The sequence below is a fragment of the Emys orbicularis genome, chromosome 11 (genome assembly GCF_028017835.1).
Source record: "Emys orbicularis isolate rEmyOrb1 chromosome 11, rEmyOrb1.hap1, whole genome shotgun sequence".
Classification (NCBI taxonomy): domain Eukaryota; kingdom Metazoa; phylum Chordata; order Testudines; family Emydidae; genus Emys; species Emys orbicularis.
In genome coordinates this window covers 64,537,183-64,550,051 of record NC_088693.1, presented here as the reverse complement: position 1 = coordinate 64,550,051, position 12,869 = coordinate 64,537,183, and the positions used below count along the sequence as shown (strand labels likewise).

At 47.7% G+C, this 12,869-nt stretch overlaps 1 protein-coding gene across 3 annotated transcripts in view; it reads right to left on the bottom strand.

Annotated features, from left to right (window-relative positions):
- Positions 1 to 12,869, bottom strand: part of UNC80 (unc-80 homolog, NALCN channel complex subunit) — a 171,611-nt gene that overhangs the window by 13,375 nt on the left and 145,367 nt on the right. For all 3 annotated transcript variants that reach the window (XM_065413385.1, XM_065413384.1, XM_065413386.1), the window contains 7 exons: positions 12,442 to 12,565; positions 10,477 to 10,602; positions 8,314 to 8,437; positions 7,403 to 7,609; positions 5,826 to 6,010; positions 3,030 to 3,195; positions 1,542 to 1,721 (listed from right to left, as the gene is read on the bottom strand). In XM_065413385.1, the coding sequence (XP_065269457.1) occupies positions 1,542 to 1,721; positions 3,030 to 3,195; positions 5,826 to 6,010; positions 7,403 to 7,609; positions 8,314 to 8,437; positions 10,477 to 10,602; positions 12,442 to 12,565 (1,112 nt within the window). The remainder of the gene's footprint in view (positions 1 to 1,541; positions 1,722 to 3,029; positions 3,196 to 5,825; positions 6,011 to 7,402; positions 7,610 to 8,313; positions 8,438 to 10,476; positions 10,603 to 12,441; positions 12,566 to 12,869) is intronic.

The window sequence follows — 12,869 nt, the reverse complement described above, 5'->3', positions numbered from 1 at the left end:
GTGCAATGTTTTGTAATAAATCCATATGCATCAAGTTTCAGGAGGAGCACTCACTCTGTTAGGGACACCTTCTCCACACAACAAGCCCATACACTTCATTTCATGTTCTAGGGCCATTGCCTCTCTCATGTCTGATATTTTCTGGGAAAAGGCAGTTGTCCCCAAGCACCAAAGGTGAGTGGCAAGGGTTTCAAGCCATTAGGACAACCTCTGTACCACCAGAAGACAATAAAAGCTACAGGAGTAGGAAGCCCAAGCCTCCTGGATAGAGATGAGAGGGGCTCCTGGCTGATGGTTTTGAAAAAAGCCAGGCAAAACTTGGACGTTTCTGATATCAAAACTTAATTCAGGCAAACTCAGTGGTTTCAATGAGCTTCCCTTCAAACTCAAAGTGAAACTCGGACTGTGCAAATCCACACAAACTATAAAAAACTAAACCCTCTCTGCAAAGAGACCCCAGAATGTTTCATACAACTCAGAACCTTTTCTGCCTCTATCACTGGGTATAAAGGAGTGGAGTATTGGCTGAAAGAAGTCTTAAGGCTTGATGTCCTCTGTTGATCAGCTAATGCAGTGGTTCCCAAACTTGTTCCACTGCTTGTGCAGGGAAAGCCCTTGGCGGGCCGGGCCGGTTTGTTTACCTGCCGCGTCTGCAGGTTCGGCCGATCGTGCCTCCCAGTGGCCGCGGTTCGCTGCTCCAGGCCAATGGGAGCTGCAGGAAGCGGCATGGGCCGAGGGACGTACTGGCCGTCGCTTCCAGCAGCTCCCATTGGCCTGGAGCAGTGAACCGCGGCCACTGGGAACCACGATCGGCCGAACCTGCAGACGTGGCAGGTAAACAAACCGGCCTGGCCCGCCAGGGGCTTTCCCTGCACAAGGGGCGGAACAAGTTTGGGAACCACTGAGCTAATGTATTACAAAATGCGCACAAATGCTTGAGTAGGTCCGACATCCCAACCAGCACAGACACTAGCTGTGATTTGAGCATACATAGTGCAGGTACAGGTACACATAGGAGCCTGTGGTTCAGAGATGAGCAGGAAGTGCATAGCAAGCTGATACTGCTGCAATTCGATGCCTGCTACATAGCCACCAAATTTCTCCTGCCTAGTAGCAGGATTAAGGCCAAAGAGGGGACTGTTTAGCTAAATGCCTTATCAGCATTGTGAGGACTGCCCATGTCTCTTCTGCTTTATTCACAGTCTATACCTGCACCCTACCGTTCCTCAGCCCTGTGCTCAAGAGTATGGAAGGAAGCACGTAAGGACTTGACATTAACAACTGCATAGTGTGGCGACCACCCCTAATGCTGAACTGTGTGCCCACATGTGCCCTCTGTTCACACGTGTGCTGGAGAGCAACAGCCTTTTCCTCCCGGCTGTGCACAGAACAAGGGCTTGCAGCATTAAGGCCTCACCCAGTAAAGAGTTGCTGATCATTCTACTGCTCAAAACAAAACCCCTTCTGCCTGTACAGCAGAGCTGGGCCTAGGCAATGAGGGGCTGCTACTGTACTCTGATCCTGCCCCAGCAGCCACATACTTTCTTCATCCTCCTCATCCGTGCGGCTCAGAGTGTCCTGCGAAGCCTGATGGGAAGGCTCGCTGTCCTGCTCCCAGACGGTGCCGGTGCCTGTGTTGGAGCGGGACATGGTAGCGAGGCTGAGGCGGTACGCAGAGGTGGAAGTGCCCACGGTGCTGATGGAGGTCTTCCCTTGGTAGGCTGCACAGAGTGGAAAAAACAAAGCCGAGTCAGTTCCGATGCTGAAAGAAATATTGTTCCCAGTAGGGCGAGGGTGTCTTCCTCAGCCTGGATTTATGGGAAAGGCAAGAGAAGTGGGAAAGACAGAGGGCCGAATGGCCTTCTGCAGCAGCTGTGAAAAAGAACTCTACCACTGCTTGTGCTTACTTGACACCAGATCAATACAACTGCACCAGCTCAGCTAGCCTGTAAGAAACCTTTGTCACTGCAAAGATTTCTTATGTCCTCCGATTTTCTCCCTGAGCCATACTGCCATATTCACTGCCCCTCTGCGACATTTAGCAAGCAAGGCACATTATTATGGGGCAAAACAAGTGGAGCTACTTTCTTTCTAAGAACAAAGTACTCGATATAAAGTTTCCTACAATCTGGAAGTAATGACTGCTCTCTAGTGGCAGCAAATGTACACAGCAAAGGAGAAAGTTTGCAGAAGTGGCCACTTTATGAATGGTCAGGAGTTTTCCTGTTGATTTCAAGGCATAGATTTGGGCCAAAAAATGCTCAGCTGTCCTTTCACAGGGAAAACAGAAAAGAAATATCTGCTGCTAATAAACAAGTAGCTAATCCTAAAAGAGGGGAGCCAAGACTATCTAGATTTTAAAAACTATTTTCACCTCTACAGCCTTGGTTAGAATGCACTTTGGTCAGTAGTGACTGAAAGAGGCTACCATCTGACAGCTGTGTGAAAGCATATGAGAAGTGAGATGGTGTTCTTAGTTTAGTTAGTGGAGAGGTGAATGTAACAAGGCTGCCATTACAACGGGTAGTAATTTGCACTTTTGTTGTCTGTCTCAGCTGATGGGGCAGTGATTGACAGGGTATGAAAACCAACCCTGTTGCCCTCAGTGTGTTGTGGCACATTAACGAGGCAGCATGGGGGAACTCTGTATGATGTACCTCGTCTTTTCATAAAGAAGGGGCTTCAGTCTCCTGGGCTGCCACGCCAGCACCTTTTGCAAGCATAAAACTCACTTAAAAAAAAAAAGACCATGCGTAAAGCACCTGCTGCTGTTGGGGTGCTGTGCATCCCAGCAGAGAGGACGAAGCTGTCAGTGCATTTCTGTTTTTTGTAAATTCCATGTATTTGTCGTAGAAGGAGGAGCTGCACATTTTTATGCATTTAAGTTTCCATACATTAAATCAAGTTTCACACACAGGGCTATACTATGGGCAAAATTATTGTTTCTTGCCGTACGTACCCACACAGAGGGGTAAGAAATCCTCTCTCCTCTGCGTGCGAGCATCCTCCCCCTCCCAGGACAGCCTTACCTGACCCACTATGCACTGCCTCCTTCAGGATCTTGAGCTCGCTGTTGAATTCTGTGATGAGGGAGCTCTTGCACAGAGGGCGTGGTATGAAGCGCCTCTCTAGCTGGTCAGCGATATGTTGTCGGGCAGTCATCTCCTCGTGATTCTCTGCGGGTTGGGCCAGCAGCTGACAGAGAGGCACAACAACCCCTGTTAGCACAAGAACACCCCAGCATCACAGAGAAACAACGTTCTGTCCCTTTCCAACTAGCTCGTGAGTGCTCTGGCATCGCAGTCCCCTGGCTGCTTGTACACCTACAGATTTTTGTCCGTGTATGTAAGAAGTTGCTACAGCAACAAGCAGAGGGATGTTATCTAGCTAGGGATGAGCTTTGTAGTTGCATGTGAAAACACAACCAAACACGCAGGTTCTCTCTCCGCTTTTTGGAATATGCATATCTGACTCAATGTATATTGAAACCAGTCACTGTTGCTATTAATATATTAGTAGTATATCAGGGCTTCCTTGTGCTAAGCAATACATTTACACACAATAAGAGACAGTCCCTGCCCCCAAAGAGCTTACAATCATAGAAAGGTGGGGCTGGGAGGGACCTCGAGAGATCATCGAGTCAAGACCCCTTTGCTGTGGCAGGACCAAGTAGACCAACCCTGACACTTGTTTTTAGAGGCTTCCAATGATGGGGACTCCAGCTATACATCTCAGCGTAAGTAGTAGCAGCCTGGGCACACCAACTGCCTGTCCATTATCAAGAGCTGTGTTGGCTTATGGCTCAAAGCCAATACAAAGTGGGAAGGCGCTTCCCATCAGATAAAGTCAGTGTAAGGTTCTCCCCCCGACCCAACCAACAACCCCATTTAAAAAAAATATTCTCTTGATACATCCTGCTACCCATCCCAGATCCTGTTCGTTAGATCCACACCACCCCCTAGTGGCCTGGTTTCTCAGGGCTTGTGTCATTGCCGAGTTAGTCTGGGCTCTTACTTGGGCGTTGCTCCTAACCCAGCTCCCATCCACACACAAAAACCTTTGACCTGAGGTTGGTGCTTTCAACCCAGGTTAACTGGCCCATCCTGGGCTACAGTGCTAAACCCTGATTCTGCTTTCACTCAGGTGGGTAACCCACTCACTTTTTTGCAGTGAGCACGCAGGCTAACCCACTTGAGTGCCAACAGTCATCCAGCACCTTCCCATAATTTCTCCATCATGTGCCAAAACGGACAGACAAGTTCTCCCACAATCCACTGGGAGAGAATCACTGCAGCACAAAGAACCATGGGCTGTCCCCCAGAAATCCCAGCGACACACCAGGGTGAGTGCAGCACCAGTGACCACACAGTAATGTGGGTGGTGCCATGCAGCTCACACCTGGGCTAGGCTAAGTCAGGTGCTGATCATCTGGGCTAACGCTGCAGTGAAGACGTACTCTTATTGGTTGGGGTAGAGAACTAACCCTGTCACCAGGGTATCTGGGAATTGCAGCTCACTCCTTCACCGATCTCCAGTGTGTGCCCGACACGGACCTCGACAGTTACTGCTAAGAGCCAGGGGAAAGAGTGGGGCAACTGTAAGGCCTCTGGCCTGTCCCCCTGAACACTTTTAAAATGTTTCTCATTCTGTCACTGGGCCATCCAGGAATTAGACAGGCCTTTGAGTTGGTGGCAGAAGGTCCCTCATGCAAGATTAATTCATGAGGGGATAGCTGGTTTATGAGATCTCTCTACCAATCCCAGGCTTCACCATATTATTTGGCAAGCCAGGGTTTATGGGGGACTAGCATTTGGATTTTTCTATACACAGATCCGACACCTGTAACCACTAATCTGAAATTAATACAAACATTAGCCCCAAAGCTGAGCCAATTTATATAAAGTCGCCTCAATAGTGGCCACTCGTGACCTCCTTTCTAAGGCTCTGATCCCAGGAGTTGACCAAGTTCCTGCAATTACCTTTGAAGTCAGGGGATGCTCAGTGCCTTGTGGGATAAGGCCCTAACAATGCAAGGTGAAATGCCTGCCCAGTGTGTAAGGATTCCCCTGTTAGCACCTTGAATGCTGGCCCATGAGAAATCTTCCTGGCTTGTGGAATGCTGGAGGCTTCCTTTACTCTGCCTATATGTCTGCCTGAGAGAGCCACCACCCAGCCGGACGGTGGAGGTTGAGCTGATGGATAATTTACATTTACTCTAATATCCATTATTACATTATCAGGGGGAGGGATAGCTCGGTGGTTTGAGCATTGGCCTGCTAAACCCAGGGTTATGAGTTCAATCCTTGAGGGGGCCATTTAGGGATCTGGGGCAAAAATCTGTCTGGGGATTGGTCCTGTTTTGAGCAGGGGGTTGGAATAGATGACCTCCTGAGGTCCCTTCTAACCCTGATATCCTATTCTATCATCATTAACCTATCCAAGTTCCAAGAGAATTTCAGGAGATGGTGATGAGTCCCATTCTGCACCAGTGTGGCATTGTGGATCCGCTGCATTAGAATTCCCATCATTATAACTTACTCTTTGAGTTGCCCCTAAAAATCCACCATGATGGATGCTCCTTAGCTGCAAGAGGGTCTGTACACAGGTCTACTAGAGAACCAAGATCTCGGAAATGCCTCCAGCCATCCTTCCGAGACAAAGCACAGGAGTCAGGGGTCATTTCCTATGCAAAAATACTCTTCTCCCCAAGACTGCGGTTGCCCCCAAAGCCCGTGTCACATTCTCCTGGCAAGGCAGTGTGGGGTGTCTTGCCTAAAAATATTATCTAATGAAGCAGCTGACACTAGGGAGAAAGCCAGTGTTACCTTGCACTGAATGAAGGGCCGCAGAAGCACAAAGATAGGGATCCGGGTGCGAACAATAAAATCCAGGAAGTCCCAGAGGGCAAGCCCTCCCACCTTGCGCAGGGCCATCTCTTTGACTTGCAGGCTCAGCCAGTACCACTGGCTGCCAAGCTGGCGCTCAAAGCACACGAGGATCACCTTCAGGGCTGCAGGGGAACAAACGCCAGCACGTGTAAAGCGCTGCAGAGCCAGAGCCATTTACTCCAGCCTTTAACAGCTGGAGTATTTGCAGCGAGCAGTGCAGTACACACACACCTCGGCCAGTTTCTTTACCATCAGCTGCTAACTCCTGCTGGGGAGTAGGGCAGTCTTGGGGTTAGAGCACAGGACCTGACAACAGGAAGCACACGTTCTGTTCCCAGCTCTGCCAGCAAGTTACTGGAAGATTTTCCTTCTGTACAGCTATGTTCCTTTAATTTCTCCATGAGATACCACCCCGTCCAAAGTTCCCGGACCGCACTAAAGAATTCTTTCCCTTTCCTGGGGATTTACTTCTTTCAAAACCAGTCCAGCGTGGGGATAGGTTCCATTCTCTGATCAAGGACAATGGAGAGAAATCAAGGCTGTGCAACCCCCCAGAGGGAATGGCCATGTAACTGCTGTTGGGCGGTCGTTAATGGGGCTATGAAGAGAGACCTTGCAGTACGGCAGCTGCCAGAGCCATACACCAAAGGTTATGTTGGATCCAAGAAGCCAAGTATCAGAATCCATTAGCACAACCCATTGAAAAGGTAATTTACGAATGAACAAGGTTTAGGCTGGAAATGAGGCTGCTTATTAAAGGCTAGATTGTGACATGGGGGTATATCCCCAAGTGGGGCAGTAAGAACGGCCCTTACCCTCCCACTCGGGATACACAGACCTTGGGCCCAGGCACAGAAGAATAAGCAGGGCTATTTGTCTCCTTGCTCCTTCCCCAACAAAAGACGGTTGGGGAAGTGGGTGCAGATTTGACTCCACCTCTCTCTGCAAGTTTGCCCAGACTAGCTGACCAGTGTGTGAGTGCTAGCGTAGGTCAGCAGCCAATTACCCCTCCCAAGAGCAAACGGAGCAGGAGAGGATCTATCAGTCAGTGAAGTATCTCTAACAAGACCATGCCTGCCAGAGCTATTCCTGGCTTGGTGCAGCATGTGCACCACTCAATGCTCATGGCAGTGGCTAAAGGAGCTGTAAATGGCTCAGGGTATGCCGTCACTGTAGCCGGGGGTATAATTGCCACCTCGAGGAGCCATAACACACTAAAAATAGCGCACAACTGCAGTGGCCCAAGCATGGGACAGGCCAGCGGCCACAAGTAAGGATCTAGGGTCTTGGACGGGATCACCGCCCCTCCTGCTGCATGCACTGCCATGGCTACACTTCTGTTTTGGGGGCGGGTGTGTCTACTCCAGCTGGAAATGACACCTTCTGGCGGCAGGACAGACATAACTTCCAGTCAGCTTGTGCCTGTGAGGATTTTCTCTGCCTTCCCAGGGGTTTCCTAAACGCTCCCTTTTATTTTTCTCTCTTTTGATGGGTGAGGGGAAGCTCTCACTCACCCAAGTAAGCCGCTTGGCTGGTGGACTCTGCGAGCCCTTCCCTGCGCAGGTCTTTCCCAGCATCCCCTGGGGTGGAGCAGTGCGCAGGGGAGCTCTCCATCATGAAGTTCTTGCTGCGGGAAGTGCTGATGATCCGAGGTGGCAGAAGGATGTTAATAACAGTCTGGAGCAACAAAAGGACTTCAGGCTGCTCCAGCCAGGGACTGTCTGAGATCCATCAAAGTGGGTGGCAGGCAAGGGAAAGAAAGAAAACAGATGAGGCCATATCCTCTCAAAGCCATGCAAAAGCCTCAACCTCATTTTCAGTTCCCAGCTGTGACGTAATCAGAACATCCCTCAAACCAAGCCCATCCCAACCTTGTTATGTTGCTTCTCCTGTGAGCAAAGGCAAAGTTATTCTATCTCCAAAATGCACGCTTGTCTGGCATCACCAAACCCTATGAGCATAATGACTCAGCCTCTTCGCTTCCCCTCACTCTTTGCTTTCACGCCTGTATTTGAGGTAGGCGCTTAAAAGTGACCACAATCTACAGAAGAAGACGGAGTGAGAGCATGATTTGGACCAGACAACTGGCAAGGAACCGGGTGAACAGCAACCAACAGTGGCAAATTCCTGCCCCCGTAGCTCTGTATCTTACACTATGGTGAATTTTGTCTTGTTCAGAACTCTGTCGTTGTTCTGATTTCAAAAGGAGGTGCGCATCTGTTAAAGAGTGAGTTTGAGAACCACTGATCTGTGACACAGCTGAAACAAAAAGGAGAAACAACAGCTCCCATTGTAGCTCATTTCCATCACCCCAATGAGCTCTAACAACACCGAGAAAAAACCAAATAAGAAGCAACAACAGTAGGAAAGGCAGATATTTGTTGTCTGGGAGGGGGGAACTCTTTTTGTTAAATAATCATCAGACCTTTGCTTCCAGATCCTACTGTGAGCACAAACGGAATCAGTAGGTTTAAAAGCATTCCTTCTCTTCTCTCCTGATTGGTGAATGGGGAGATCACATGGCTTAAGGGAAAATCTTCTTTCAAAGCCTGCGCAGTAATAATAAGAAAGGATTAAATGATTTCATCAGAAGTTTAGAAATATAAACCACTGTGGAGAATGATGATTCCCATAGGCTTAGTTTACATAGCACAACACAGGTGATGGACTGATAAAATTACAAGCTCTGAGGAGGCCTGAAAAGGAGTAGAGCATCTAAATGTCACCTGTTTTTAACATAATCAAGTGATAAAGGGCATTCTGATCTCAAGTACACCATTATAAATCCAGACCAATCTATTCGGAGTCAATTTGTTGTTATTCCAAATTGACGGTGGTACAAATGAGATCAGAATCCAGCCTGAATTACCTGGAAAAAAAAGAGCAGAGGGAATTATATCAATGACAAAAACAGCATCTCCCCATTTTCTGAATGTGGAGGTTACTCCAGGATCCACCCTCACTTCCCAGCCTCTTCACTTTGCTTCACTGACCCATAAAACCCTGATGTTATGGTGGCCTCCCTTCCTGAAAACAAGTAAAACCCACACTTGGATCTTGACAGTTATTCGAGTCTGAATGAAATGCCCCCTCAGCCTGAACGGGTTCGTGTCCAAGGCAGAAGAAGTTTAGTGGTGGTGGAAGAAACTAATTTGGGCAAACCGCTGAAGGTTCAAAGCTTGGATAGAGCATCCAAATTTTTAGATACTTAAGTGTGAATTGAAACTGAACCTCAGAACCGCTTGAGTCTGCAAAACTGGGGTGGAAATCCCAAGAGAAGAATCTTGTGGGATTTCCAGCACTTCCACTTCAGATCCTGCTGGGAATACTGGTGGTATTATGGCATTTCTAGTTTTGATCCCTTCTGAAACCCAGGAAAAACATGTAAAAATGGAAAAAAACCCAAAACACATATGCAAAGATCCCAGAATGATTAAAAAAAAGATTAATTTGGAGTTAGGTTCTAAACAGGGGTAAAGATTTGAGAGAAGGTACGGGTGGCTCTTATATTTTTAAGAACCAATCATCCAGCCTACAATGTCTCTGCACCGATCCGTGCCAATGTTCACCTTATGGATGCCATCTCCGGTTCCACTGTAAACGGGACTGTGTTGTGCTTTGATGCCTTGGCTCTATACCCCTCTTTCCCATAACACTCCCCATACTCTGAAAAACCTGTCCAAGCGCTCAACTGGATGGTGGACGTGCCACTCATTGGTTAATTATAAACAGAAATGTCTGTTCCGCAGGTGCACTAGTCCACGGGCACAATAGTTCCGAATGAGGTCATTGTATCTTCTGACTGGCTGAAATACAGATTAGGGTCAGGAAACATGCACCTTCATTCTGTCCCTGTGTAGCTCTCTATTCCCTTTGTTTTCATGCCAACACGGAGGTATAACGCATATGGAAGCAGACAGAGTCCAAGTGCACATGGAATAGCTGCCTGCAAATGTATTTTAAAAACTTATTTATGTCCAAAATAGTAAACAAATGGCATCGATCTGAAAAGGAATATACTGATGAAATTCCTCCCAACGGGATCACCGTGTGTTCACTATTCTGGACAATCAAGGATGATATTTGATAAGCAGTTTAAAAGCCAACCATCGGTGTTCATTTGGACTTTTTTCTCTCCTATGTATTGTTTGCACAAACAGCGCCAGTTTGGTACTAGCTTGTTGGGCCCAAATCCCACTCTCAGTTACGCAAATGACGCCCCATTAAGTTTGGTGGGGCTGCGTGGGGGCGACCTAGGATAGGATTGTTCACAAAAGGTAATAGAAGACTTTCTGCTCGGTTCCTAGATCCTGAGAGGAATCATAAAGTACGGAGCTTGATTCCCAGCTGGTGTAATTCAGCATAGCTCCACTGACATCAGTGGTGTTACGCCAGTTGACACCAGTTGAGGATCTGGCTGCTTATTAAGATCTGAGCTCCGTTCTGGTGCTCCAAACCTTGACCTACAGGGGAGAGATGACATTTTGTTCCACAGTTTTTGCCCAGCTGTTGCAGAAAAAAGAGCACCTATGAGTTGGTGTCTCAACCATAAGCTAAACGGGCCTGATACCAGGCAGGGCAGGCACACCTGTATCTGCAATGCTACAAGCCGGACAACAGCTGTGCTGAAGGGCAGAGGTGGCGAGAGATAAGGGCTGAGATGAAGAAGGGGTAATCCATCAGCAACACTGGAGGGTCCTACTACTCCCATCACCTGCAATACAAACAGAGCACATCACCAGCACTGACTACTGCAATTCCACCCATGCCATACCCTCCAACATTTGTGAAAGAGAAACAGGTACACTTCAGACGGTGCGAGACTGGGGTGCTTGGGGAGCAGGAGTGCCCCTGAATGCCTCGCGGCAGCTGGGGCCACAAAGGAGAAGGGATGGTTCTAGCAGGGAAAGGGTGGAGAGGGTAGGGAACCTCTACAGGGGAAGCCAGAGGGGGTGGACAGAATGCACAGGGAAACCGGTACATTTCATAAATGTACCCAGTACCAGCGCTGAGTAACCAGCACTGGACTAGTAGAATAGGTAGAGTTGGAGGATATGCCATGTAGCTACTGTATTCCATGGAAAAATGTAATACAAGCAGGAAGTTTGCAATTAACTTGTAATCCTTTTCCTTCCCTTGCTGATCTCTTGGAAGAATAATGTCCTGAGGCTGATCCAGTATTAGCCAGATCCAGGCCAAGTTTTGTACAATATTCAGACTCTCCGTAACCACAATGTATTATTGGGGACTCTGTTTTGTAAAATTAACAGAACTAACCTCTGAATCCAAATGACAAATTTAGGCTTAAATTCAGAGGTGAAAACCCCCTATTCTTTTCATTTAAAGATTTTCCCCATGTTCCTGGATACCATTGGGGGGGGGCAGTTTGCTGCTATTGGTGCAACACTGAGTAGTGTAAAGGCTCAAATTTTCAAAGCTGGCCCCAGACAAAAGGTCTCCAAATAGCCATTGAGCAAACACGGCTGCCACAACAACAAAGGAGCCACTAGAACTCCGGCCATTATTGGGGCTCCCCACCGCACACCCACCTCCCCCTTGCGTTGTATGTAAACGCTATGTGGATCCTGAATGAAGATAAAGCTGTGGATGAATGCCAACGTGGCCAGGTTAGAAATGTGCTTTTATTTTGTTTTTAAGCTCTTCGGCACAATCATCAACTTCATCAGTTTTTCCAAAGCATAAAAAAAAAAAAAAGGCCACACATTTTCATTCTAGAACTCAAAGTCAAATATTTTTAACCCAAATGAAACTAAAAGTGCTACCATATCCATTTCCCCCAATATTGGTATTTCTTCTAACTCAGACTGAAACATCCCCCACTGGTGTAAACAGTCATAGCTCCATTGACTTGATACTTCCTAGGTATCATGATCTTAGAAGCAATATTACATGTAATTATTGCTTATCACTATCAAATGGTCAGACAGGCTCCAAGAGTTCTGTGCATACCATCTTTCTAGTCATGAAAACCACAAGAGCTGTCTGTGCTCAAGTATAAAACACACCAACATTATTGTGTATTGATTAAGGATGAGAACTGAACATTGTACAACAAAAGCCTGCACTAGATCAAACCAGGGACATTACAAATGGCAGAGTGAATCCACTCATGTAACCCTCTAACTAGCCACTCAACGCCCTTTTACAGAGCAGTAAAAAGTTTCCTTCCCGGCTATAAACTGAAACTGCCCCTAGCCCCACCCGCCCATTGCTACCAGGTGTGTGCAGTCTCCACCACCCCACTCTCCAACTTGCAGCCCTCAACTCTCAGCGCAACATACAGAGCTGGATTTTCAAAGTGGTGCGTGGGAAGTAACACAAATAAATCACTTGACCCTGGGGATTGGTCCCTGTATCTTCCCAGGCACCACTTTAAAAATGCACCTCACTATCTCTAGCGTCACCTGGGAAGTCTGCTTGCACAGGTGGATAGATGACAGGAAAAGGGATCAACTTTAACCTTCAGTCCAGAAAAGTCAACAGCAGAATGAAGCTTAGCAAAGGTTTATAATATTGCCACTTGGCTACTCACCAGATTGACACAGACATTGATCAGTGACCTAAGGTGAGGCAGGAAGGATATGATTGGCTGCCTCTGAAGTGTCAAACAAACCCCTTCAATCAAATTGCTGGCAGGCTCCCACTCAACCTGTCGCCTGGAATACAACAGTAGGTGCCGTTAGCTGGTTGGCTCCCCCACCAGACACTCCGAAACAAGGTGACTGATACATGGTGACTCCAACAAGGAACGTTTAAGACAGCAATGACATCCATGATGGCAACAAGGTGCATTCCAGGGGTAAGAGTTTTACCCACGTTGTTCAGAGAGCACAGAACACATTGGGAGTTAGAGATGAGACTGGGAAGGTAGCAGAGGCATTCCTGCCCCACTGGATTAGTGACACAAAAACCGTCACAACAAAAACAGAGAGAGAGAGAGAGAGAGAGAGAGAGGATGAA